Source organism: Macaca thibetana, chromosome 3 (assembly GCF_024542745.1).
Source record: "Macaca thibetana thibetana isolate TM-01 chromosome 3, ASM2454274v1, whole genome shotgun sequence".
Classification (NCBI taxonomy): domain Eukaryota; kingdom Metazoa; phylum Chordata; class Mammalia; order Primates; family Cercopithecidae; genus Macaca; species Macaca thibetana.
Window position 1 is genome coordinate 86215633 of NC_065580.1, and position 27757 is coordinate 86243389.

Genomic DNA, 27757 nt, shown 5'->3' on the forward strand with positions numbered 1-27757 from the left:
GCATGGTTTCTGAAGAAGAAAATATAGTCTGACAGCAGATGGTAAATATGGGAAGTAGGAAGCAATTGGGGTCGTGTGAATAATGAGTTAAAAATATGTGGATCAGCCTTTGGAAAAACTTTGTAGTGTTCATACCTCTGAATCCTACTGAAAAAAAAAAAATCATCCGAACCATGATTTCATACTATTTTCAGAGAAAGGTGCTTTCATGCTATTATGAATTTCCACAGAGCCACAGGATCTGTGATAGAATTACATGAAAAGGGCATTATGTAATAAGATACCATGGCATGCCAGGAGTCCAGTGTAGATTAAAAACAAGTAGAGTTCTTTCAGATTTTTGGCACCTTTGGAGTGAATTAAGCCCAAATAGTTCATGAGAATATCTTAACTTTCCTCAAAGAATTTTAATTCTAAAATTATATTGGGGTATAATGTAGCTAACCTACCCATCAGTTTGAAGACAGGAGGATACTGAAACACTTTTTAAAAAATAGCAAGTTCCACTAATAAAAATTGCTCTGGCTTCCCTGTTTAATTGTCATTGTGTTGACAATGTGATAATGTGTCAGGTGTCTTATGCGGCAGATCATTTTAATTCATCATAAAGAAAGCGGTGTCTCTTTTCAGTCAGCCATGTGGCCTTTCCTACCACTTTGTGCTCTCTGGATCAAATTTCATTTTAGGATTGCTTACAATTCTCTAATAAAGATATGGCCATGATACAAAAGCCTCCTATTTCCTGAATGTTATATCTATTTGGAATCCCTTTTTCCTATTTCATTTTCATACTAAATTGGAATTCTTACATCTATTTGGCTACAACCTTTTAGCTACTTCTAAGGGGTCCTTTTCTCTTATTTCTGGAAATTATTTTCCTGCCCAAATGAATTATCCTCCACTTTGTCCCTATTGAACTCAATTTGATTTACATCTTCCCACTTCACCAATTTGTCGAGATGTTTTGAATTTAAATCCTATTCTACAATAAGAAAATCAGTCCACCCAAGTAGATGTCATCAGCACAAACAGACTTTGTATTAATTCAGATGACTAATAGAAAAGTGTCTGTTTCATGTCTGGGAGACTTCAATTTGAATGGTCTATTTTAAAATACTGTCAACTTTTAAAATACTGTCAACTACTGAGATAAAATGTATTACAACAAAAGGAAAATGTGATACAAAAAAATTTACTTTATTTCTGGAATACTCTCTACATATCATGCTAGATTAAGTTAAAATATATGGAATCTAATTTTTGCCAGTCTAATCATTCTAAAGCAAGTGAAATCAATTAACTGATGAGTTTTTGGAAATTTTTACTGATTGTTTTTCTGTATTTGTTTCTGATTGTGGCAGGGAAGGAAGGCTGGCAATGTTTCCAAGCATTTCCGCTTAGAATATGAAACAAATGAAAAACAGTGTGGTAAAGTTATAAGTAGGACTCAGGCACCCTATGCGTGTACAATCAGGCATGATGCAAAATACATTAGATTAATAGTATCCTTTACTTCTTACATTAGACCCATTAGGACTCAGGACTCTGATTAGCTTGTTTAGCTTATATTTCACATCAGAGACTCTGCATATTCAGACTATAAAACCACTGTTGGATTAACTTACATATATCAGACATAATTTTAAAAATGTATGACTATTTTATTGTCCTCACTGTGTCGAATAATATTATTTAATACTTTTTTCCTACTTTTATCTGTGGCTTCATAAAACACACACCAAAAATCCATTCACTGTATTCTTCAAATTAGGGAAATAGCTTAATATATCTCCATTCTTAGGCACCCTTTGATTACACAAGGATTGATTTTTTTCCTGCCATAATAAAAAAATCAGAAATGAAAATACGTAAATAATTCACTAATTATAATCATCTGGATTTGCACAAGTGAGATAGATTTGAGACTTTGTTAATTATTGATATTGAAATCTATAAAAATTAAGGAAATTATAGTAGGGAGACCAAAGTTATTTACAAAGGATCATTTATTAAACACATTTTAAAAACAAAATACAAAGATTGTTGTTCTGCATGAATACATCACATATGAAAAAAATAATGTGTTTTTACCGAATTTAATTTGAAGATATTCAGAATTTTGTTTTCTATCAACTTGAGCAATCAGTTTTGCTTTGCACCTTGTCTAACACTGTTGTCAATCAGGAAGAAATGTTTCCTTGTTAATTAAATCATATTCATACAGCTAATATTTTACAGATATAAAATAAGACAATGTCTGTCATACAAAGCTCTTTCTGCAAGGTAACTGATTTGCCTATGATCCTAATTTTTTTAAGCTATAAGATAGGAAGAATTCAGGAGCTAGGTAAGTTTTATAATAATGTATTAGCAGCAGTTGATAGTAAATGCAACATAAGATTTGTTTTGTCTGTGGTACAAGAATATGTCCTATCAGACTCTACTGTATTTTTCTCTACTTGAACACAGGTAAGCACATACTGATTGTCTCTGGGATGACAAAATGTATAAAAAAGACAAGAAGCTGGCTCTGGTTGTCATTGTGAGTGCCTATTTTCATCAGCTAATATGAATGCATTGCTCAATTAGTGAAGACAGGAAAATGACTTAAGGGTAATATATACAGAGTTAAAATACACTTTTTATCCACTTGAGTGATTTCAGGCACTGTGGCTGTTCAGGATAAAATGTTTCATGGTTTATTCTTGATAGCAATTTAATTTTCAGTGCAAGCAAAAGCAAATACCTGCCCACTGTAATACACATGACCTCACACATCTGGAATGTTCAATGCAAGTTCATCCTCGGCATCTTCTCTTTGGAGGCATCTTGAATAAAAACGTTTCATAGTTTGCTCTTGATAGCAATTTAATTTTCAGTGCAAGCAAAAGCAAATACATACCTGCTCACTGCCATACACAGGACCAAACACATCTGGAATATTCAAAGCAAGTTCACCTTCTCCATCTTCACTGTGAAGCTCTTTAATAAGTGGCACTTTGTGTAAACCCTCTATAAATCATGAAAAACAGATTCGAGATGCCTGGATTTAATAATATTAAACATCACTGCCATAGTCATCTCTCTGTGTAAACGATGTTTGGGTAAGGCTTGCCATCACAACATTTCTTTCCTGAGAATGGAGCTAGTCCTCTGTGTATATCATAAGTGCGCATGCTCCGAGCTGTGGTCACTATCGTGACTGTCTTCATTTGCTAGAGAGTCCCCTGTTTGCTGGAGGGTGGCTGCACCAATTCCCGACAGCTCTGATGGGAGAAGTGTTCCCTTTTTCACATTCACCAGTTCCTTTTCCCGAGCCGCAGCTCCTTGCTGTCCGCCCTTTACCCTCTTCCACTTCATCCGCCTGTTTTGGAACCAGACTTTCACCTTCAACCACGAAAGGGAACAAACAAACAGAAGAAAAAAGATGATTAAAATGATATTTTCTTCTCCTTAGTGTCATCAATGAAAAGTAGCTCCTCAAAGGCTTGTACAAAGACACCTTGAAGGAGTGAAAAGAAAAATAAATCCACATTGAATTTAATCAGGTTGTACGTTCATGATAATTTTTAAACTTTCAAAAGGTGCATACAAAGTACTGTATTTGTATTTTACAGCACACAGTGTAAAATATGGAACTAGACAAAAACTTTGTCATTTACTCAAAGTACTTGTGTCTATAAAGAGTTTCTGTGAATTGGAGCTAACATAATATTGTGTTGGTCAAAGCCCCCTCACTCCTAAGTTCTTCTTGGATTTGATATCTAGCTGTCATTTCCTGAACCAATTTAAAACATGTTCTGGGAGCTACTGATTAAGTGGCATCTGAAAGGCCATTCTCTGCCATTAGAAACCACTGCTGCTTTCACAAATCTTTATTTGACCATTCCACCTCTCACTGAGCCTATCTCCTTTTGAACTATTCTTCTTATTTTCTACCTTAATTCATTTATTTTACTTAGCAAATATTTGATCTAGTGATTTGTTTAAAATATGGTCACAATAAAAAATCTCAACATTTGTTAAATCACCAAGATTATATACTACATCATTCACATCAACTTTGTACAGATATTTTCCTTTTAAAAGCTTCATTGAAGTTGCCTAATACATTTAAATATATATATATATATATATAAAACATATGTGTTAAAAACAAAACAAAACAAAAAAACAGCAAACAGACGTTAAAGGTCTATCCATTATCAGAACTAGAATATTATTGGCATTATTGCATCTTGTTTAGGAGGAAATCTGTTTCTTTCACATTGCATTTCTCATAATTACAGCTTCTAGTAAGCTAAGTGTTCTTTTTACATTGTATTTCTCTGTCTACCCCACCTAAAATGCCACAGGCCTGAATTGTGTGTATCATCTGCAAGTCTTTCTTAAAAAAGAAAACAAATTTTTTTCATAACACGTAACATTAAAAATATACTCTTTAATTTTATTTGTTTGTTAGGTTTATCAATGGAATGTTCTTAAGTGCAGGCTTTTTGCTATATCTATGTTGATTCAAGAGACTGTATTTATTCATTTTTTATCATTGTACAGCATTCTAAATTCTGCCAGTATAGCACTATTTTTCCATTCCATGGAAAAGTCATGGATTTTCGAAAAGTCCATGGATATATTTGAATTTTTTTTTTCTATATGTAAGCTGCTACAGATATTCTTGCATTTGTGTTCTGATAAGCATATCATGGGAACTTGCCTGGAGAACACAGTTATATGGCTGCTACTATCTATCTTCTCTCAATGTATGCGGTTTCTTTTTCCTTTTCTTAGAGTATCTTTTGATGATCAGAAACTCTTAATATTAATATGTTTAAATTTATCTACTATTTCTTTTATGACTAGTGTTTTTGTGTTTTCTTTTTTTAAAAAAATCTATTTTCTGAGGCCACTAAGATATTCTATTGTGTCTTCTTCTAAGAGTTTTAAAGGTTGCCTTGTCCAACACAATGGGACCCTGTCTCTACAAATAAAATAAAATATAATAAAATAAAATTAGCGGAATGGGATGGCACAGTGCCTGTAGTCCCAGCTTCTCAGGAGGCTAAGGTGGGAGGATCGCTTGAGCCCAAGAGGTTGAGGTTGCAGTGAGTGGTGGTTGTACCACTGCACTCCAGCCTGGGCAACAGAGCAAGATCCTGTCTCAAAAAGAAAAAAAAAAGTTTTCCTTTCAAATTGAAGTAGTTAATCAATGAAGTACTGATTTTAGTATATAGTCTGAGGAATAGGCTTAAATTTACTTTATTTTAAATGGATAACACATTGCCTCAGGTCCATTTATTAAATAACTCAGCTTTTTTCCAGTGATCACTGTTTCATCTGTGTTCATAAATCAAGCTTCCATATATGCATAGCTTTATTGCTATATTCTGTTCTGTTCCTATATTATTTTTTCTATAGTTGTGACAAAACCACATTATCTTATTAATTATAATTTTATAATAAACCTCTGTATCTGCTAGGGATAATTCTGTTTCATTCTTCTATATTAGGAATATTTTGAATATTCTCTATTTTCATTTTAGAAATAACCTCAATTTCTGTAAATAGTGCTATAGAGAAAGTGAGGAAAAATATATTAAATTTCCAAAGGCATTATTATATCAGTGATCTTCAAATCACGATGCTTTATCAGCATGCTTTCACAGTGAAATATTTAAACTGAGATATTTCTCTATTCTGGATTTTTCTTGGTCTCACTTTGAGCCATGGTTAAATTCGTGTATCATATATTACCCCAACATATAGTAATCAATTTGACAATAAAAAATAAGAAAAAATAGTACAAAGACTATTCACTAAAAAGTAGCTGATGGGTGTTCACATATTATTATTACTTACTAAACAAAAGAATCAGTAATTGCCTTTTATTATAGACCTACTTAGGGATAGACAGTATTCTCATACAGTTTTCCAAATATTATTACCATTATTATTATATTATAGCTGAGAAAGTTGAGGTAAAGGTTAAGTGACTTACCTAAGATTACACAGAAAGAAAACCGTGGTGCCAGGATTTAAACTTGAGGGCTGGGGTTTGTTTGATTCCAGATTCTGTTTTGTTTGTTTGTTTGTTTGTTGTTTTTTGTTTCCTATTATATTTCAATCTCCTATTTTTAAAGCATTTGTAATAAAAAATAAAGCATATAGAGTATGTGAACGCCATCCATATGATTACTATCATTCAGGTAATTCTCCCACTTGATATAATTAGGTTTGTAAATATGACACAATTTTTCTGTACTATAATTTAGGTAATTATACTACTGAGTTCAATTACCTTTGCAAGCTTGACATTGCATTTTGCATTAGATCTATTGTACATGAGTTGGGTTCCACTCTTGGCTTTACTTGTTCATTTTGTGTGAATTTGAGAAAATTTTACTTCTCTCTACCTCAATTTTCATATTTCTAATATTGGAATCATAAGCCTTTCAAGACTTCCTATAGGGATATTTTCTCATGGACAACTCCAGATGGAAGAAATACATATGCCATGATCATCATCATTGTGCCCAAGAGCTGAAACATTCAGTCTAAATAATCCTGGCAGAAAAAGAGGAGAAATATACTTTTTAAGATCTACATATATTTCCTTTTCTAGAAGAAGGGGTATAGTAATTATATAATATCAGTATAAAAACTGTTATGGGCAATTCTAAATAAGAAAATTCTAAATGTAAGAATATGGTATTGATTTTAGATATATTATAGCCTATTTTGTGTGTTGTTTTCTATGTCTATCATGTGAAATTTTACCATTTCATTTTTTAAAATAGACTGAAAAAAGACTGAATAATTGCCAATAGTAGCTACATGTATATACATATGAATAGATATATACATATAAGAACATGCATTTGATTATATAGAGTAACTCTAATACCTTATATACTATTTCATTTAAAAACTAGATTATATATTTGACACTGAAATTCCATAATATGGGCAAGGAAACAAAAAATAGCAACAAATATATAATGGGCATATCTTATAGAAAAGAGAAGGAAGAACATAGAACTCTAAAAGTCAGCATGTTCAGATTTATTTTCAAATATACTATAAAGTATTGGGGTGAATTAAAATAAGTGGAGAAGGATTTTTGGAAAAACACACATTTTTCTATTAGCATTACAGTATTAGCAACCCCCCCAACAAAATCTACAAATTTAATTCCAGATTATAAGTCAATATTGTCATTAATGTAGGACAGTAGTCAATTTATAAATAAAAAGACTTCATAGTATAATTTAGTATCATTTTATTAACCCAGCTTTATTGACTGTAATGAAAAAAAACTTTTTCTTTTAGTTTTTCTTTTTAAGACAGCTAAATTATAATCATCCAAATGCCTAAAATTTTATTTACTAAAAAATAAGTGTTTGAATTATTTTTATTAAAATTTATAAGCATATTTTATATAATAAGATTAATTTATAAACTACATCGAGTGCAAGAATTCTCAAATCTCTTTGGTGACTTTGGATCTCTATTCATTCATTCATACATTTAAAAATATTACCAAATGTCCAGTAACCTGTACTGTGTTAGATCATAGATGGGAGGTATTGAAGCACAAATAAAACATAGTCCCCGTCCTTAAGGTATTCACAGTCAAGAAAATGAAGGAAATGTAAATGTAACTTATTTGGACATCACCTTACACCCTTTATCTTGTAAGTTCACAATACCTGTCCTTTTAGGTTTCACAATATATTACCAGACAAAATAAGTGACTTATGAATCTGTGTTGTTACACAATTTCCTAAGGTGTCCAGAGGCAAATAGGTTGATAGAAAGTTGAATCCATGTAATGCCATAACTCATATTTATGTAATAACATAAATGTCTGTGTTTTGAAGAAACAACCATAACACCAAACATCTGGATGAAAACTAAATATTTCAGTGACATACCCAGATGCCTCTAAACATCTGGGATTTGTAGATTCAACATTCCAACTGTTTCCATTTTTATCTGGGCACTTGGAATATTGTAGACATTGTCTAATAAATATTTATTTATATCTTTGAGATATGAAAACATGCAAAGGATAATCGTACAAATAAAATTTTCAGATTTAATCACATCCCTAGTGATTACATTTGATCATGGCAGTGTATCTAGTAAATTCAAAAACTCACCCAAGTAATTCAGTAACAAAGTAGCTGAACTACTGATTTAGCAGTATTAGAATTAGAAGCAAGAATGCTTAAAAGTAAAGGTGAAAAATGGGGAAGAGAAAGCTTTTTTTTTTACCCTTCCTGAATAGATAGATTTATATCTGATTAAGAGAAGGAATTCTTCAGCTATTTCCAAAAGCTTATTGGAGTCACGAATTGATTCTACACAATTAAAGGGTGTTTATGTGTGCTGGGGAGGCTGTGGAGGGTTAGGATACACTTCGTAGCTAAAGGCTGAAGTCCTGTTTACAGGACTGCCTCTCACCTTTACCCACTGATTTAGCACATTGGGAATCATTTTCTCCTTAGTAGTCATCAAAAAAATGATAGCTATTTTGAAAATACTTGGCATTGGGCCATTTGATGATTTATGGGTAAAAAACAAAACATAATCCCTCTCATTTCCACCAATGGAGTGTGATCTAGTTAGGTGGGATTTTCCATTTATCTTGGCAGAAGTGTCATTAATTTAGTCTGTTTATTCCAGTAATCTTAACTAGTTTACAAGTCTGCAACATTGCACCTTTATTAGCTCTGTGAAAAAGACGTTTTGAAGGGAAAAGATCTCCCATTCTTTCTACATTTTGGCAGCCTTAACTCTATAAAAATGTCCATTTTACCACTTCTTTTATATGCTCCTGCAGCTGCTTTCTCTCGTCTTCCCACTGTGAGATATTAAAAATCTGGTGGGAGTTTCCTCCAAGTTTATCTGGATGGAGAAAAAACACCAGAATAAGCTTGTCCAACTTAAAAATACCTTGAAACTGGAGAGCCTTTATACTGAGTTCTCTGCAAATCATTCAGGGTGACTGACAATTGAAGATTATTAGCTGTTGATCTTGAAGGGTATATGAGAATATATTGTAAACTAGAAGCTGTAAGTTAGAAGCTGGAAGATTTACTGGAGTGATCTGTAACTGTTTGACAAATAACACTATATAATTAAAATATTTGAAGCTCAGCTTCATTCTAGGTTCTGCATTTTTATTTAAAATAATATAATTTTCTTTAACACTTGTATGCTAACATGGAATTACTTTGCAGAATGAGCCGGGTTTTTTTATTTTTTATTTTTTTCTTCTTTAGCTGGATTAAGTTCAAAGAGAATTACAGACTACCCTGACACGGCATTATGGAAGATGCAAATATAAGAGTGTGACATCTTTGTGTGATTCCATGACTATTCTTCAGAATGAAATTTGGAAATTCAAGTCCTGAGTGATATTTAAGGATTTAACATACCTTATGTTTTCTAAAAGGAAACCTAATTATTATTGCAAATCTTCATGACAAATATATGATTCATCATAAAATTTGAGTTAGATATACTGATCGGTGATATAAGTAAGGTAGGGGTAGCCACATATAACATCGAATATAACATGCATATTTTATAAGCAATCATGTACAATTTCCACATGACAATATGTCTAAAGACTAGTTCTGATTATAAAGTAAGTTTTCACGTAGGAGAAAATTATTTCTCAAAAACAATTCTGTTATGGGCCGGGTGCCGTGGCTCAAGCCTTTAAATCTCAGCACTTTGGGAGGGTGAGGCTGGTGGATCATGAGGTCAGGAGTTCAAGACCAGCCTGGCCAAGATGGTGAAACCCTGTCCTTACTAAAAATACAAAAAATTAGCGGGGGATGGTAGCAGGTGCCTGTAATCCCAGCTACCAGTGAGGCTGAGGAAGAGAATGGCTTGAATCCAAGAGGCAGAGCTTGCAGTGAGCTGAGATTGCATCCCTGCACTCCAGCCTTGGTGACAGAGCGAGACTCCATCTCAAAAAAAAAACAAACAAACAAAAACAATTTTGTTATATAATTTAATATTTGTTTTTCCCTGTTTGCATGATATCCTTCTTTTGATGTAGATAGATAGATATATGTATAGTTAGAGGTATGGAGATGTGTATATATCTATATGTACACACACACACATATATATCTGTGTATATGTGTATGTGTTTGCATATGTATATATTTACACTCAGCCACATAAAATGAGCCTATAAGTCCTGTCTCTGCATTTGACTCTCAAAAGACCTTGACAATGTTAAGGAAACTATTTTATATTCAGATAATTCTATTAAAGCTAAGGAAAATATCGAACAATATGAGGTTAGATGTAATATTCCTTGGTGTATATGTTATTTTACTGAATCTCGGGTTATTTCAACATATGAAAAAAAAGTCTTAAAGAATGAATATGAAAAGACAACATATCTATAGTTAGATATTTTACACATGGAAATCCTAGGGAAAGATGTTATTTAAGATTATATAGGGTCAAGATATAGACTACATAGCTAAACATTTATGAGATTAATATAAAATCAAAATAATGGAATAGCTGTCTTGTGGTCTAAATATTTATGTCTCCCCCAAATTCTTTTTTTTTTTTTTTTTGAGATGGAGTCTTGCTCTGTCACCCAGGCTGGAGTGCAGTGCTGCGATCTCAGCTCACTGCAAGCTCCACCTCCCGGATTCATGCCATTCTCCTGCCTCAGACTCCCAAGTAGCTGGAACTACAGGCACCCGCCACCATGCCTGGCTAATTTTTTTGTAGAGATGGGGTTTCACTGTGTTATCCAGGATGGTCTGGATCTCCTGACGTAGTGATCGGCCCACCTCAGACTCCCAAAGTGCTGGGATTACACGCGTGAGCCACCGCACCCGGCCTCTCTACCCCAAATTCTTATGTTAAGATCCTAACCCTCAAGGTGATGGCATTAGGAAGTGGGGCCCTTGGAAGGAGATTAGGTCATAAGAACAGATCTAGCATTACTCAGATTAGTGCCCTTATTAAAGAGGTTCCAGAGAGCTACCTAGCCTCTTCAGCCATATCAAGGTAGAGTGGAAAGATGGAAGTCTATGAAGAAGTGTGTGCTCACCAGACACCGAATCTGCTGATGCCTTGATCTTGGACTTCCCATCCTCCAGAACTGTGAGAAATAAATGTGTGTTGTTTATAAGCCATCCAGTCTATGGCATTTTGTCACAGCGGCCCCAATAGACTACAAGCTGCATTACAAATTACAGAAGATGGATTTGAAAGTGTTCTGATTGTAATTCTGTCAATAACTTTAAAAGCCCAACCTCCAGAAAATAAACTGAAAATATTTCACTGGGATGAGAGCACTGGCATTTTGAAAGAATATGCCATCTGACCTTCAAAAATAGCAAAGTTGATGACTGACATCATACTATATTTTTTCTGATAAATTCAGCATACTAAAATTTAGCCCGGAAAATACAAATATAACTTAAGGTAGAAAGATAATTAAAATATGCGATTTTTTTTTTTTGATATGGAGTCTCACTCTGTTGCCCAGGCAGGAGTGCAGGGGTGCAATCTCGACTCACTGCAACTTCTGCCTCCTGGGTCCAAGTTTTTCTCCTGCCTCAGCCTCCCGTGTACCTAGGATTATAGGTGCCTGCCACCATGCCTGGCTCATTTTTGTATTTTTAGTAGAGACGGGTTTTACCATGTTGGCCAGGCTGGCCTTGAACTCCTGACCTCCAGTGACCGGCCTGCCTTGTCTTCCCAAAGGGCTGGGACAAGTACATGCGTGAGCCACCACTCCCAGCTTGATTGTTAATTTAAGATATTTTGTGCACAGATTCTCAATTTAAGAAACTTAAGATAATATGTGTGCATAGAAATGTTGGAATGAAATGGTGCAACCAGAAACATTATCCAACACAATTACATCATCCCTCTCCTGTGACATTCTACATTCATAACAATTGTAAATACTTGTTCGACTTTTACCTCTTCTGTGAATTCTAACAGGTATTTCTTTAGCTTATTTTAAGAAGATTTTATTTCCAGCACTTAGCTCAACAAATATTTGTGTTACAAAAGGATTAATTCAACATACTTTGCATAGCAAAGGTTTTTCCCACCTGGGTGATAATTCTGTTTTATAGTTTATGCTAAAAATTATTTCATATCCATTATGATATATAAATCTACATAGAAGAAAGAGCAGGTAGTTTTAATTTCCATTTTGTGCCTTGGGGAGATTGTTACTTACTTAAGAACACACAATTCTAATCGGCAAACCTTGGATTTTTATTCAGACTTTTTTCAAAACAATTACACTCTTTTTGACTAACCCATGTGGCCTTCTAAAGACTTAGTGTTGATTAGGAATTTAAATTCTGCATGCATACATCTTTTCACATTAACTTGCAAAACTATACATAGAGATTTATTAAATAAAAATATATTGTGCACAGTAACAAATTTTCAATTCAGTGAAAACCGAATTATCTCTCATATTCTTTGTTATTTTCCCCTCGTGATGCTGTGGTTAGATTATTTCAGGAATGACTTCCAATGAAGTGTTCTGTCCTATACTGACACTGAGTTTGGTCATGTGGCTTGCTTTGGACATTGGGACATTAGAAAATATGACGTAAGAAGCCTGAAAAGCCCTTGCTTACTAGAGTTTTCCCCCTCAGTGCTCCTGGGAATGCTTCTATCACCATTGGAAGGATCCCAAGCTAGCCTATAAGAAGATGAAGCCACAAGCAACAGAGACTAGCTGTCCCAGCTGAGGCCCAACCATCTCTTTCTTAGTCAACCCACCAGCTGACTGGAGCTCCATGAGGATTCCATGTAGGGCCAGCAGTATTACTGTCCAACTAAGCCCAGTCAAAATCTCTAACTTACAAAATCTAAAGCAAATAAAACTTTAGTTATTATTTGAAGCCACTAAGATTTGGAGTTGTTTGTTACACGACAAAGGGTAGCTAACACAAAATTTTAAAAGAATCTTTCAAAAAACATTGAAATAGTATGTATATCTATATATAATTCTTGCATGTAATTCTTTACCAAGCTTGTCAAGTCAGTTAGAAAGAAGAAATATCCAAGACACCTTCAACATTTTCAAACCAGATTTCCAAAACTGCTTCTAAAAATAAATGATTCTGCTCCATGGTCAATGACAGATAACCCTAGAACATCCCCGAACTGGCAAGTACAGAATCTTGTTTTTCATCTTGGCTGAGAGCACAGTAGTGCATCCTGTCATTTCTACAGATTGGAAGCAAATCCTAGGTTCCTAGTTCCTTCATGTATTGTATAAAACACGCTTGCATTTCCTAGAGTTCACCATCTCTATATAAGAACATTACTGTGTAATTCTCCCTCCACATACACCTTTTTATTTTCCTGTTCCCTGTTTTAAAAAAATAATAATAAAATAAAGGTCTGATGATGTAGATTTTGGATCCTGCTTTCCAGCATGCCAAATGTTGAATACATAGAGGGAATTTTGTATGTGAAGTCCAAGGGAAGGAAAATGCTGCGCTCCATAACATAGGTACTAGTCATAATATGTAATAAAATATAAACTGCCAATAAATAAAACCAGAGAAAAGTGTTCCTCTGCATATTTCTACTACCCATAAATAACCTACCAAAGCTGAAATGTAAAAATTAACAGAAGGAAAGCAGATTAATTAAGAAATTGGATAAAATAATTTGCTCTAGTAAGACATGCATTCATTTGTCCACACCCTGTTGATATTTCTTTGGTTCCAATGGGATCCTGGAGGAGGTACACACAGTGAAAGAGGAAATGAGACTCTAGCCCTAAGAGTGCCAATCATAACTGCACTGTCCATAAAGATGTTTGCATTCGCCTTTCAGGAATGTTTTTGTAAAGATTAGCAACTGTTAACCGGCAGTAGGCTAGATTCTCCTTGGGGAAACCAGAATCTGTACAAGGAGTTCACTGGGAAGACTATTAGAACAAATCATTTGTCATTTAAAAAAATGCAAGAAAGGGACCTGAAAAGCAATTAATTGAAAAATATTATTTAGGTCTCATTAATTAGAGTCCAAAAACATTAATAATTTCAAAATATTCTCTAAGTGGATAGCAGATTTTTCAATATCTGAGAGCCATTCAATTTCAAAAATATTTTGGGTAATGGGGCAGAAATATTTACCAATGATCTATGTGACCTTGCCTTTCATCATTTCCCAGCCATCTTGCACCTAAGCTGCACCATTTGACTCTTCTAGACATCAGTGTGTAAATAGAAGTGACATGGGTAATTTCCAGGTGAAAACATTTAAAGGTCAGTGCATAAACTTCCAATTCTTTCTTATTTCTTGTAGTTACCACGGACACCACATGTTGAGATGTTAAAGGGTCTGTGAGCGATTATCTGGAATGCTGGACATGTAGAGTTTGTATGGAGAGTGAGTAAGTAATGAATATTTTTGTGTTACGCCATTGAGGTTTACGGGTGAACGTGTTACTGCAGGGTAACATACCCTATCCTGAGCAATACAGAAAACTAATCTGGGGTTACCAACTTTCTCATATGCCAAATAAGGAGATTTTAGCATATAAGCATACACAATTCCTCACTGTATGCCATCATTATGTAAAAGAAATAATATTTTTAAACCAAAAAATACAGAAGGATCATAATCATAGGAGGATTCTTTCTTAAACTCAGTAAATATGGTTTTCTTTTAAATATCATTATATTATTTTTAATTTTGTCATTTTGCTGGCAAAATTTTATCATGGAATAGTATACCTGTCTTCCAAATGGTATTGAAGAATTCTGGATCTAGGTATTTCAAATATGGCAAAGAAAACTGTGGACCCAGAGCAATTAAAAAAGATCATATAATGACAATGTCCAGCTTTACCTGTCTTTCAGTGAGATCCAGATTCACTGCTATCTCGTATCGCCTCAGTCTGGTGAGATAATTATGATGGGCAAATTCTGCTTCAAGTTCTCTGATTTGCTCTTTGGTAAATGCTGTCCTTTCTTTCCTGGGTTTGCTGTTGACTTCTGACTTGTAATTTCCTTCCTGGGAGTCTGAAAAAAAGCGAGACAGAATTGGTAATAACTCATTTATTCAAACACATGCAATCGTATCATTCACAATTATTGAGTTACTACTTTTCCAGGTTCCGCACAAGACATGGAACAAATATAGACCAAAGACAGTAAGACTGATGGCAACTCAACAGGGGGAGATATGTTTCTTATTTTTCTCATCTTCCTTCAGGTAACTCACAACCTAATTGGGAAAGCATGTAATTTTCCTCTTATAAAATATTAACAAAACTTCTAACTGCTTGTAATATGATTTTAAGATAAACCAAAACCTCTCTAGAAAACAATTTTAGATATGAAGTTTTGTTTCATAAGTTGTTGAGCATACATACTTGAGGTCTAAGTAAGATTGAACATAGTAATCCTTTAAAAAGTGGCATCTAGTACATGAGTATTTGAGAAATTCAAACATTCAGCAACTGGACCATAAAAAATTTTATACTCAAACTGAGCATATGTAGAAGTATGTGTGTACTTATTGGTCTTTCTATCTGTATTTAAGTAAAATTATTGAGGGCAATAGCAATGTTCTTTTATTATATATAATACTTAGTCCAACATGGACTCTATAAATGAAATTGTGTTCGTATGACTTAAACTATGAACAGAGTTTTTCTTTTTTTCTTTTTTTTTTAATTTATTTATTATTATTATACTTTAAGCTGTAGGGTACATGTGCATAACGTGCAGGTTTGTTACATATGTATACTTGTGCCATGTTGGTGTGCTGCACCCATCAACTCGTCATTTACATCAGGTATAACTCCCAATGCAATCCCTCCCCCCTCCCCTCTCCCCCCTTCCCATGATAGGCCCCGGTGTGTGATGTTCCCCTTCCTGAGTCCAAGTGATCTCATTGTTCAGTTCCCACCTATGAGTGAGAACATGCGGTGTTTGGTTTTCTGTTCTTGTGATAGTTTGCTAAGAATGATGGTTTCCAACTGCATCCATGTCCCTACAAAGGACACAAACTCATCCTTTTTGATGGCTGCATAGTATTCCATGGTGTATATGTGCCACATTTTCTTAATCCAATCTGTCACTGATGGACATTTGGGTTGATTCCAAGTCTTTGCTATTGTGAATAGTGCCGCAATAAACATACGTGTGCATGTGTCTTTATAGCAGCATAATTTATAATCATTTGGGTATATACCCAGTAATGGGATGGCTGGGTCATATGGTACATCTAGTTCTAGATCCTTGAGGAATCGCCATACTGTTTTCCATAATGGTTGAACTAGTTTACAATCCCACCAACAGTGTAAAAGTGTTCCTATTTCTCCACATCCTCTCCAGCACCTGTTGTTTCCTGACTTTTTAATGATCGCCATTCTAACTGGTGTGAGATGGTATCTCATTGTGGTTTTGATTTGCATTTCTCTGATGGCCAGTGATGATGAGCATTTTTTCATGTGTCTGTTGGCTGTATGAATGTCTTCTTTTGAGAAATGTCTGTTCATATCCTTTGCCCACTTTTTGATGGGGTTGTTTGTTTTTTTCTTGTAAATTTGTTTGAGTTCTTTGTAGGTTCTGGATATTAGCCCTTTGTCAGATGAGTAGACTGCAAAAATTTTCTCCCATTCTGTAGGTTGCCTGTTCACTCTGATGGTAGTGTCTTTTGCTGTGCAGAAGCTCTTTAGTTTAATGAGATCCCATTTGTCAATTTTGGCTTTTGCTGCTGTTGCTTTTGGTGTTTTAGACATGAAGTCTTTGCCCATGCCTATGTCCTGAATGGTACTACCTAGGTTTTCCTCTAGGATTTTTATGGTATTAGGTCTAACATTTAAGTCTCTAATCCATCTTGAATTAATTTTCCTATAAGGAGTACGGAAAGGATCCAGTTTCAGCTTTCTACTTATGGCTAGCCAATTTTCCCAGCACCATTTATTAAATAGGGAATCCTTTCCCCATTTCTTGTTTCTCTCAGGTTTGTCAAAGATCAGATGGCTGTAGATGTGTGGTATTATTTCTGAGGACTCTGTTCTGTTCCATTGGTCTATATCTCTGTTTTGGTACCAGTACCATGCTGTTTTGGTTACTGTAGCCTTGTAGTAGAGTTTGAAGTCAGGTAGCGTGATGCCTCCAGCTTTGTTCTTTTGACTTAGGATTGTCTTAGAGATGCGGGCTCTTTTTTGGTTCCATATGAACTTTAAAGCAGTTTTTTCCAATTCTGTGAAGAAACTCGTTGGTAGCTTGATGGGGATGGCATTGAATCTATAAATTACCTTGGGCAGTATGGCCATTTTCACGATATTGATTCTTCCTATCCATGAGCATGGTATGTTCTTCCATTTGTTTGTGTCCTCTTTTATTTCACTGAGCAGTGGTTTGTAGTTCTCCTTGAAGAGGTCCTTTACATCCCTTGTAAGTTGGATTCCTAGGTATTTTATTCTCTTTGAAGCAATTGTGAATGGAAGTTCATTCCTGATTTGGCTCTCTGTTTGTCTGTTACTGGTGTATAAGAATGCTTGTGATTTTTGCACATTAATTTTGTATCCTGAGACTTTGCTGAAGTTGCTTATTAGCTTAAGGAGATTTTGGGCTGAGACAATGGGGTTTTCTAAATATACAATCATGTCATCTGCAAACAGGGACAATTTGACTTCTTCTTTTCCTAACTGAATACCCTTGATTTCTTTCTCTTGCCTAATTGCCCTAGCCAGAACTTCCAACACTATGTTGAATAGGAGTGGTGAGAGAGGGGGCATCCCTGTCTTGTGCCAGTTTTCAAAGGGAATTTTTCCAGTTTTTGCCCATTCAGTATGATATTGGCTGTGGGTTTGTCATAAATAGCTGTTATTATTTTGAGATACGTTCCATCAATACCGAATTTATTGAGCGTTTTTAGCATGAAGGGCTGTTGAATTTTGTCAAAAGCCTTTTCTGCATCTATTGAGATAATCATGTGGTTCTTGTCTTTGGTTCTGTTTATATGCTGGATTATGTTTATTGATTTGCGAATATTGAACCAGCCTTGCATCCCAGGGATGAAGCCCACTTGATCATGGTGGATAAGCTTTTTGATGTGTTGCTGAATCCGGTTTGCCAGTACTTTATTGAGGATTTTTGCATCGATGTTCATCAGGGATATTGGTCTAAAATTCTCTTTTTTTGTTGTGTCTCTGCCAGGCTTTGGTATCAGGATGATGTTGGCCTCATAAAATGAGTTAGGGAGGATTCCCTCTTTTTCTATTGATTGGAATAGTTTCAGAAGGAATGGTACCAGCTCCTTCTTGTACCTCTGGTAGAATTCAGCTGTGAATCCATCTGGTCCTGGACTTTTTTTCATTGGTAGGCTATTAATTAACAGAGTTTTTCAATGTGTTTTTCATTACATATAAGATAAACTTGAGATGCACAACACGTACCATCAGTGATCCACAACATCAAATCTTATAATGCAGTGTAAAATACCAATAACAATTTTGAGCATATCATTCCATTTTTCCTCTTAAGGGTTCAAGACATAATTAATGTATAGAATTTCTTTCACCCTCATAGTACCCCTGAAATGTAGGTCAAAAGATATTCTTAATATACGAAAAAACAGAATGTGAATCAATAGTAAACACACACGCCAAGTGAAAAGTAATCATACCCAGCTCTAGTAACTTATGGCAAATTTATCCTCAGTGAAATATCAACATAATCAAGATAAAGGAGCACATTAATGCTCTCCTGAAAATTATTTCTGGTATCTAATTATTTTTGCACATGTACAAACAAGCTGTGATATCTTTAAAAAGTATGAATACAATTAACTCTTCTAGGAGCCCAGATGATACAAAATTGATGTAGAAAGATCATCATTAACCAAAGGTTTCAAAGAGTGACATTTTAATTGTTTTTTTAATTGACAAATGTAATATTGCATGGCTTATACAGGATCTTTTTACATTTTGGGTGTTTTTTTTTGTGCAATGATGCTTAAATATGCTAAGAAGTACAAAAATGAATTTTTTAGTGTTCTACTTCTTTCTATCTGCCTGAGGGATGTTTAACTGAACTAAAGAGAACCTGCATAATGGAAATTCACTAGACAAGGCACTGTAACGTAAACACTTTTATTTTGATTCTTAGAAGTATCTAAGTGAGCCAGATGTAAGGTTTTTTAGGTCTAGTAGCAGCAGCAGCAGCAATAAGTTGCCTCAACAACTTGGCACACTGGTCATTACTTATCCTCTGATGGATCACAGAGTGTTTCACTCACTGGTGCACTGGCACTATCTAAAGCTCTTCATTCACTGACCACATTTCTGGGCTTGTCACTTACCCCTGTATCAGCTAGCTTCTCACCTTAGCAGGGCACGTGGGGCTTTATCCAGCACAAAAGTAGTTTGTGACATGTCATGCACAGGCTGACTGCACTTTATAGAAAGCCACTGGGACCGGGAAAGTGACATAAGAGATGATGTGTGTACTCTCAGGTAGGCCATGTTTACATGGTACCAACTTACCTGGCTGTGAGGATGGAAACTGCAGTCTATCATCCAATTTTCTCTAGCTACAGATATGTCAACATCCACACTGGTGGAGCATTTAGCTATTCTGGCATTGCATGAACATTTCCAAATGATTGATTATTTTTTTAACTTTTCCGTGGGCTGTTCTTGCAGCCTGCGAACTGTTACAGTACAGAATATTCATATAACAAGATCCTCTCACAAGCATTCATGTTCTCAGGTGAATTGAAACAACTTTTTCCAGTTTGAATCCCTGCTTTGCCTAAAATCTGTGGCTGATTATTCTTTATGTGGAGACAATGCTCTTTTCCTTTCACTCTGGAAACTGAGAGTAAAGCCAGCACATTTCTTCTCATGAGCAATTCAATTTGAATGATTCATAGTTAGCACATTCCCTTATGCAAGCATGAATGAACAAATTCAAATTCAGGAAAGCCTTTGACTTGTATTTATTTGAGTTTCTTTGAAAGTGATCTTCTTTAACTTTTGCGATATTCAAAAGTACTTCATAAATACCACACAGTAACACAAACCAAAACACAAAACACGGGCCAGTGCTCAGAAGAACACTCACAGGTAATGGGTCTATATACACACTCATTGTAACTAGAAATATACAACAGGAGGTTTATACAGCCAGTGACTGGATTTAAACTAAAATCTGGCTGTAATTCAATATTTAAATCAATAAATTATTTACTGAATGCCTGACTACCAAACCAAAAATTGCTCACAAAGTGAAATCCAATGACTAAAATGAAGTAAGTTGTGCACACTCATATTTATAACCACAGAAGGAACCATTAAATTGTAATTAAATTACATTAAATTAGATGACAGAGAGTGGATGTGTGCTTCTTGACCTTACCTCCTATGAGAGAGAACGTACATGCAGTTGAAGTGGCACCAGTGTTGATTAATCCGGCCACTACTTTTACCCTTGTATGGTAAAAGGTACTTTTACCCTTGTAGTGTGGTTTCCATCACAACCCTCATTCTCTTTTATTAAAAACATGCTTCTTGGAATTGTATTTCGGGATTTGTATTTCCTACAATCTTGGGTTTTTAATTTTTTTTTTTTTTTTTTTTTTTTTTGCTTCTTTCTTTACAGTTTCCAAAGCCTATCGCTTGCTGCCATCGCCTAACTAGACTTTCTTTGGTAGAAAATGGGTGGAAGATTTGCACCATGCATTTGACAATTTTCGCATCAGTTTCCATCTGTTTCCCAGCTGTTTTAAGTGAGGCAAAACTCCCTCCCTTTTCTTCAACCTCCCATATCCTATGCCAAATGGTAGGTGTTGAGGGGGGAATCTGGACACTGCCTTCCTTTCTTCCCTACAACCACAAACAAAATGTCACCATCTGTACAGTATATTCCCATGTAAAATACTACAATTGTTGTTTTTCGTCTCAGATACTTTAATGCACCTGTGGGTCCATTCACACACTCTCTCAGCGCTTCGAGGAAATGTTGACTTATGTGTTCAGGTATGGTTGGCAGTCCCAGTTCCCTAACCTTTTGCTCCCTGGGACTACGCTAATGGAAGAAGTCTGCAATACTTCCGTGGAGGATAAAAATTGCCCTCCAAGGATCATTTCTGTCTAGCATTTAGAACTTCTCCACATGTGACTTTTTATTTCCCCTAGTGCAAGAGAATGCCAAAAGATAATAATGTTTTATTGAAGACAAGTAATGGGAGGGCTTGGTCTGTTCACTAGTGGCACAGAGTGCTATTTAGCAAACGAGAAATAAAAGTTCGATTGAGTATATTTTTGGCTACTCTGGGTAAATGTATTAACTCGTTTAAATGAAGAACATAATTTACCTGTGTCTGTAAAATGTCAAAATTGAATGGAATGTCTATATAGCTTGGACTAATATAAATTCTTCTTCCATGTCCTGAATAAAAATGAATACTAAGCCTCAGCATATTGATGTAACCTTTGTATCAATGTTTTGTAAACTATTCAAAATGAGAGGTATTTCATTATTTATTAACAAAACAGCACAAACCCGTAGTTACGGAAAGCTAATAATTTTTACGTAGGCATAGGGATTGTGGATGGAGGCAGAAAAATTTATGAAATCATTCTATTGGTGCTAGTAATTTTCACATTTAAAGGGGAAATTGCCTTCTTTATGGGCACTTATCCAATTTGCTACTCCAGCTTATTAATGAATGAGCATTTCAGCTTCTCAGTGTTTCTTCTTTTTTCAAAGTAAACAACCTTCTCCAGGAGTTCTTAAATCCTCTTACCAATCCACTCTCCAGATTTGAGAACCACAGTCATAGTGAGCTACTAAGATTCATGAATGTGTCTATTATACACTAAGGTGTGTGAGGAGTTAAAAATTGGATCAAGCACCACTATGTTAGATCCAGAATAGGATAGCCAGAAAACATCTATTATTTCTTGTACCTCTTTGATAACTATAATAATATTTTCTCTTACAAAGCAAACCCAAATTTGACATACCAAAAAAGGAATTTCCATTGATTTGTAATTATTATTGTAATAGTTGTCTTCAAAATGCAAAACAAAAAAAAAAAATCATTGTACCTGCTGAGCAGTGATTATCAATTGGCAGATGTACTCTTTTTCACTATCTGTCCTCTCTGCTCAACGTCTTGATTATTCATGGGTTTGTCTAATATGCTTTCAGGGAGGAAATAAATCAGATAAATCCCAATTTAGTATAATTGAAGATAGATTTTTTTATTATATTTGCATAGCCAATTATATGTCTTGAACAAATAATTTATAGAGGACATCCTAGTTATTCCTGTTAAAGGCATTTAAGTTCATACTTAGTGGTCTACATTGAAAGAGTAACGGTGTGGCTAAAAATTTTATCTAATAGTCTTTCAATTTAAGTTTATAGATTTGACTTTTTCTCAATATATTTAGGTTTATGTTTATACCACTCATTCTTAAAATGAGATCGATGAAAATTTTATGCACATGATTGCATCAGTATTTAGCAATAGCTACTTACATAAGAAAATATTTCAATTGCTAACTTGTAACACAATTTATGCTGTACAAAGCAATAATATAAAAGGGAAAAGTATAAAGATTTAAGATGCTTTATAAAATCTATATATTTTGCATATTATTTTAATATGAAAGAGAATTTTAATTTTTGGAAATATCATAAATTTATCACAGGCTATAAAATTTTACCAAAAAGAAAAGAGCAAGTTAAGCCAAGGTTAAATGTGTGTGTGTGTGTGTGTGTGTGTGTGTGTGTGTGTGTATAGAGAAAGAGAGAGACAGAGGAGAAAGTAGCACAAGATTATTCTTAAATGGGTAGAAATTTAGCAACTTAGCATGGATATGGATTTGAAAAATTTGCAAACATGTATCTCAGAATTTACACAAAAGTAAAATACTTAGGTCTCTAAAGTCCTCCACATCTTAGATGTAGATGTTTCCTTGAAGTAGGTAATAAAATTTCCTTGGCATTGCATTGCATTCCTGGAATAAACTGGCGAGTATTAGAACAAAGTCTTTCATTTTGCTTCCTCCTCTCTTCTCCACAATTTTGAGGTGATGGAAGTTACAGAAATTTTAGCTGTTTTAAAATAGGTGCATAGTACATAACTCATTTTAATTCCTTATTTTTTGTGCCCATCATATATGAATTCAGTTTTACCTTACAGCCTGTTTAGTAAAGATCCTTATTTTTAAATGATGAGATTTTAAAGTGTCATTTTGTTTTAATTTTATCTTTCCTTTTCTATAATTTATTATTATGCAATGCTTCCTCATAGTAAGAAGATGCCAACCCAATGGTTCTTCATCCATGACTTAAGTACAGAGACAAATTCACAAAGAACTAAAAATGGTGATGAAATTACTATCATGATTAATGTGCAATTCCAAAACCATTTAACAAAAACAAAGTATTTTTGTTAAAAATATTTTTAAAGGCCAGAGACATATAAAACAGGAATATAATGCAATTTACTTGAGTCAAATTTGACACAGATTTGATTCTTCTAACTACCGACTTCAAAGCACAAAAACAAAACCAGGACATGTCTTCTGGGTAAAAATAAACTTTGTAGATTTTACTACACATTTCTAGGCTTAGAAAGAGTTTACAGAGCCCAGAATTGACTTTATGGCTCTTGCTATAGTCCAGAGAGAAAACATAAACTACAGAAAGATCATGGCCACCCATCCAACAAAACAAGGCACATGTGCCTGGATCTGCCTAATAGCAAAGGACTTCTCAAAGGTCATCGTTTGTACCTACAGTGGGACTAAAGGCCCTAAATAAGACTTTTTGACATAAAGCATTCCATTCCATTTTCCATGATTATATTAGTTTAAAGAGGGTACCCCTTCTGTTGGCTCCCTTCAAACTCTTTTTGTTCTTTTCTTACAATGCTTACCACATTCTGTCACTGTATGGATGCTTTCTTTCCTACACTAGAACGTTAAGTGTTTGAAGCCAACTCTTGTTCCAGTTTATTCAGATGTTGGAGGTCAATAAGAACAATACTTGCATTGATACTTACATTTTAATACATGCAGAAGCAATAGGCAAGATAGTGAAGAGAACTCAAGCTTCCACATGTGTCCCCCATTCACCTCCTATTCAGCTCTTATGTCAGCAAATGGCCTGGAATTACATGGTATTACTGCATATTTGAGAAGATGGGGAGGGAAAGAAACTATTTTCACAAATTAAGGACAATAGTAACTTGGCAACGACCAGAAGAATTGTGACACTTCTAATTTACAGCTGTCAACAGAGCAAAAAGGATTGAGCCCTCTTATGATATCAGATAACACCATACAGATTTGCAGTGTGATGCCAGAAAATTCAGCACCAATTCTGCTAGTAGTGCAGTAAAACCCTTGGACATGCAACAGGAAAACTTCCATAGAGTTTTTTATTTATATTATGAAAGACAAGTTCACGCCTTCTCAGAGTGTAAGGACTTGCATTTATGCCATAATTCTGAGCCATTTCTTCAGCAAGTCATCTTAGCGGCTTTAATGTATTTTTAAGTAGTGACATAGAAATTATTGAACTTTTCATTTATTTTCGTGTCTGTTTTGCTTCTCTGGACTCTAGACTCTGGGTAACTGAAGATTATGAATTTCGGCCGGGCACGGTAGCTCAAGCCTGTAATCCCAGCACTTTGGGAGGCCGAGACGGGCGGATCACGAGGTCAGGAGATCGAGACCATCCCGACTAACACGGTGAAAACACGTCTCTACTAAAAATACCAAAACAAAATTAGCCGGGCATGGTGGCGGGCGCCTGTAGTCCCAGCTACTCGGGAGGCTGAGGCAGGAGAATGGCGTAAACCCGGGAGGGGAGGCGGAGCTTGCAGTGAGCTGAGATCCGGTCACTGCACTCCAGCCTGGGCGACAGAGCGAGACTCCGTCTCAAAAAAAAAAAGATTATGAATTTCATCTTCTTCATCTTTGTATTTCTAATACTAAACACCTAATATTCTGCTGTATCTTTGATTTTATGATCTGGTTATAGATTACAATTACAAAATAACCCTAACCCTTAAGAAGCCTCGTTCTAGTATAGTAATTTAACTGACCTTCAGCTTAGAAAAAGGAAAATTAACATTTATTATTGCTTTCTATTAACTTTTAAGACATATTTACACATATCTCGTGTAACTAATGGCAGACTGGTATTTATAATGATACCTCCAAACATGTTCACATAGAAAAGTACCGAATCAGTCTCCCTATTGTAAAATTTGAAACCAAAATGATTGAATGCTATACTAAGTGAAGGAACATACTGCACAGAGATTATAGTTCTGAACCTCAGCACTATTGACATTTTGGACTGGATAATTCTTGTTACATTTATATTCAATGAAACATAAACATATTCAAAATAAAGATGTCTGGTGTGAAGTAGGGACAGTTCTGGGCAATGTAGAATGTTTAGAACATCTCTGACTTCTTCTACTCACTGGATGCCTACAGCAAACCCCAACCCTAATTTTAGTGTTGCCAGATAAAATATGGTTCTCCCAGTCCAATTTGAATTTCAGACAAACAATAAATAAAGTTTTAGTATGTTACAAATATTACACAAAGCATACTTATATTTTAAAATGTTTATTGTTGTATGAAAATAATTCAACCAGATATCTGTAGTTTAATTTGTTAAATCTGGCAATCCTAAACTGCCAATGTACCCAAGGGGAAAAACTGCTCCCAGTAGAGAATCATTGCATATGGATAATATTTGGATGAAGATATCAATAACTTTCAGTTATACAACTCTGTCTAGGAATGACCAACCTGATTCATAAGTTAGCATGCATTATTTATGTGTAAATAATACCACCTCTATACTGTGGTCAAGCCTTGTCTCCTCCAAGCCAATGATGAGATTATTTGCAGATAAAATTGTTCAAGAAGAGATTTTGTCAGTGCTAATTCACCCAAAATATAACTACAGAATAAGTGACTCTAACTTCAGAGGATTATCTACACAGAACAGTAAAATGACACATATGGCATCACCATAGAAATTGTTACGTCCCTAAGCCATCCCTTAGAGGTGTGATAGTTTCAATAAATTTCGGAGGGAAGTATCATGTTTCTACAATGCATCAAAGCACATAAGCGCTAATAATAAATCAACTATTTGATGACATCCATATCATTTAATTAATAAACACTGACTAAATTAATAAATATTGACTTTGTAGGCACACATTTTAGAAATTGAGGAGATTCTTACAAACCATCTATTTCCATCTGCTCTCTACCTGAGAAAAGTGAGGCTCAAAGTGGCTGAAGGGCTCATCAATGGTCACAAATAGTCACAGAATGTTTCTAGGCCTAAGTGTCATTCATCTACAGAAACCAACAGGAATACATTTTATGAACTCCTGAAATATCTTTTACCTACTGCACAGCCGTTTCACAACAAGGATTTGAGGACCACTGCCATTTAATTGTGATACTAAATATGGTTATGAAACCTAAAATACTCAAACAGAATCTTGAGTACAAAAGATTCAAAATACACAGATATTAAGAGCATTGTCTGTACTCCTTATCTGCTTATTCAACCCCTATTGTCTCCACTGTGCTCATCTTTAATACAGAATTTAAGTGAAGAGGGTTAAATTAAGCAAATCATGTAGAACAATGCCTACATATTACGGGCACTCAATAATCCATTATAAACTCTAGCCGTTATTAGGAGAGGACTGTGGTCCAAGACCTTAGCAATCGAAGATTATGCATTTGATAAAATCATGTGTTGGAATTATTTTTTTTTTAATGTAGGAAAATTTTGTTTTTAAAATGGACCTCAACCTAAAAATCTAAGAATTAGGAATTTACATAGTGACTAGCAGAGTTCCACTTTACACTGAAAAATGGTTGGGCCCCTAAAAGTATCTATGTGTTATTTTTGGCTAATGTACAAATGAAGCTGAAAGTTTAATTACAATTTTCCAAGGAACCTGGGGAGGTGACACTTTACAAGTCTTAGTGGTATCAATGTATGAAATTTTATTTCCTCTGAAAGTTTTATTTGGAAATTCAACGAAACATAACCAAATCTGGCATACCCAATAAAATGGAGTCAGATAGTATGCTTGTGTTTGTGTGAGTATGTGTGTTTCTTCTCCTTTAAAGTCCTGGCAAACAGGTACATAAATTTAGGAAGATAGGAATCACATTCTGCCTAGTCGTTAAGGTATAAAAAAAGTTTAGTTAATACTTTTATATGGATTTTTAGAAGAGCAAGATAAGAAGTATTTACTGAAAACACTTACAAGCCAATTCTCTTAAATGTTGTGCTCTTATTTGTTTACTTAGAAATATTATCTAATTATGAGTTTCTTCATATAGAGGGTTTGAGAAAAAAAAATCCCTTAGATATTTTTTCTGAAATAATCATATTGAAAGATTAATGACCAAGAATTCATAAATTGATTTTCCTTTAGTTTCAAAGTATAATAGACAAATTATAAACAATAATAAATAACGCATAAAGGTAATGAAATCAAACTAATTATAAAATCCAAACAACATAGGGTTCTAGCTCAGGCATCAGTTTCCTTTTGACTGCACCAGTGAAGTTAAATTCTTGTGATCTATTTCATGATTGCAACTGTACTGGCAAGAAGGAAAACAATCTCAGGTTGACGAATCTGCATTATAATCAAATTGTGATTTTTTTCGCAAAGATTTTCCCAA

At 34.7% G+C, this 27757-nt stretch overlaps 1 protein-coding gene across 1 annotated transcript in view; it reads right to left on the reverse strand.

The window, feature by feature from the left end:
• Positions 1-1988: 1988 nt before the first annotated feature.
• Positions 1989-27757, reverse strand: part of MEOX2 (mesenchyme homeobox 2) — a 75206-nt gene continuing 49437 nt past the window's right edge. Inside the window, exons 2-3 of the mRNA XM_050783057.1 lie at positions 14884-15056; positions 1989-3387 (exon numbers count right to left, since the gene is read on the reverse strand). Coding sequence (XP_050639014.1) covers positions 3163-3387; positions 14884-15056 — 398 coding nt within the window. The 3' untranslated portion in view covers positions 1989-3162. The remainder of the gene's footprint in view (positions 3388-14883; positions 15057-27757) is intronic.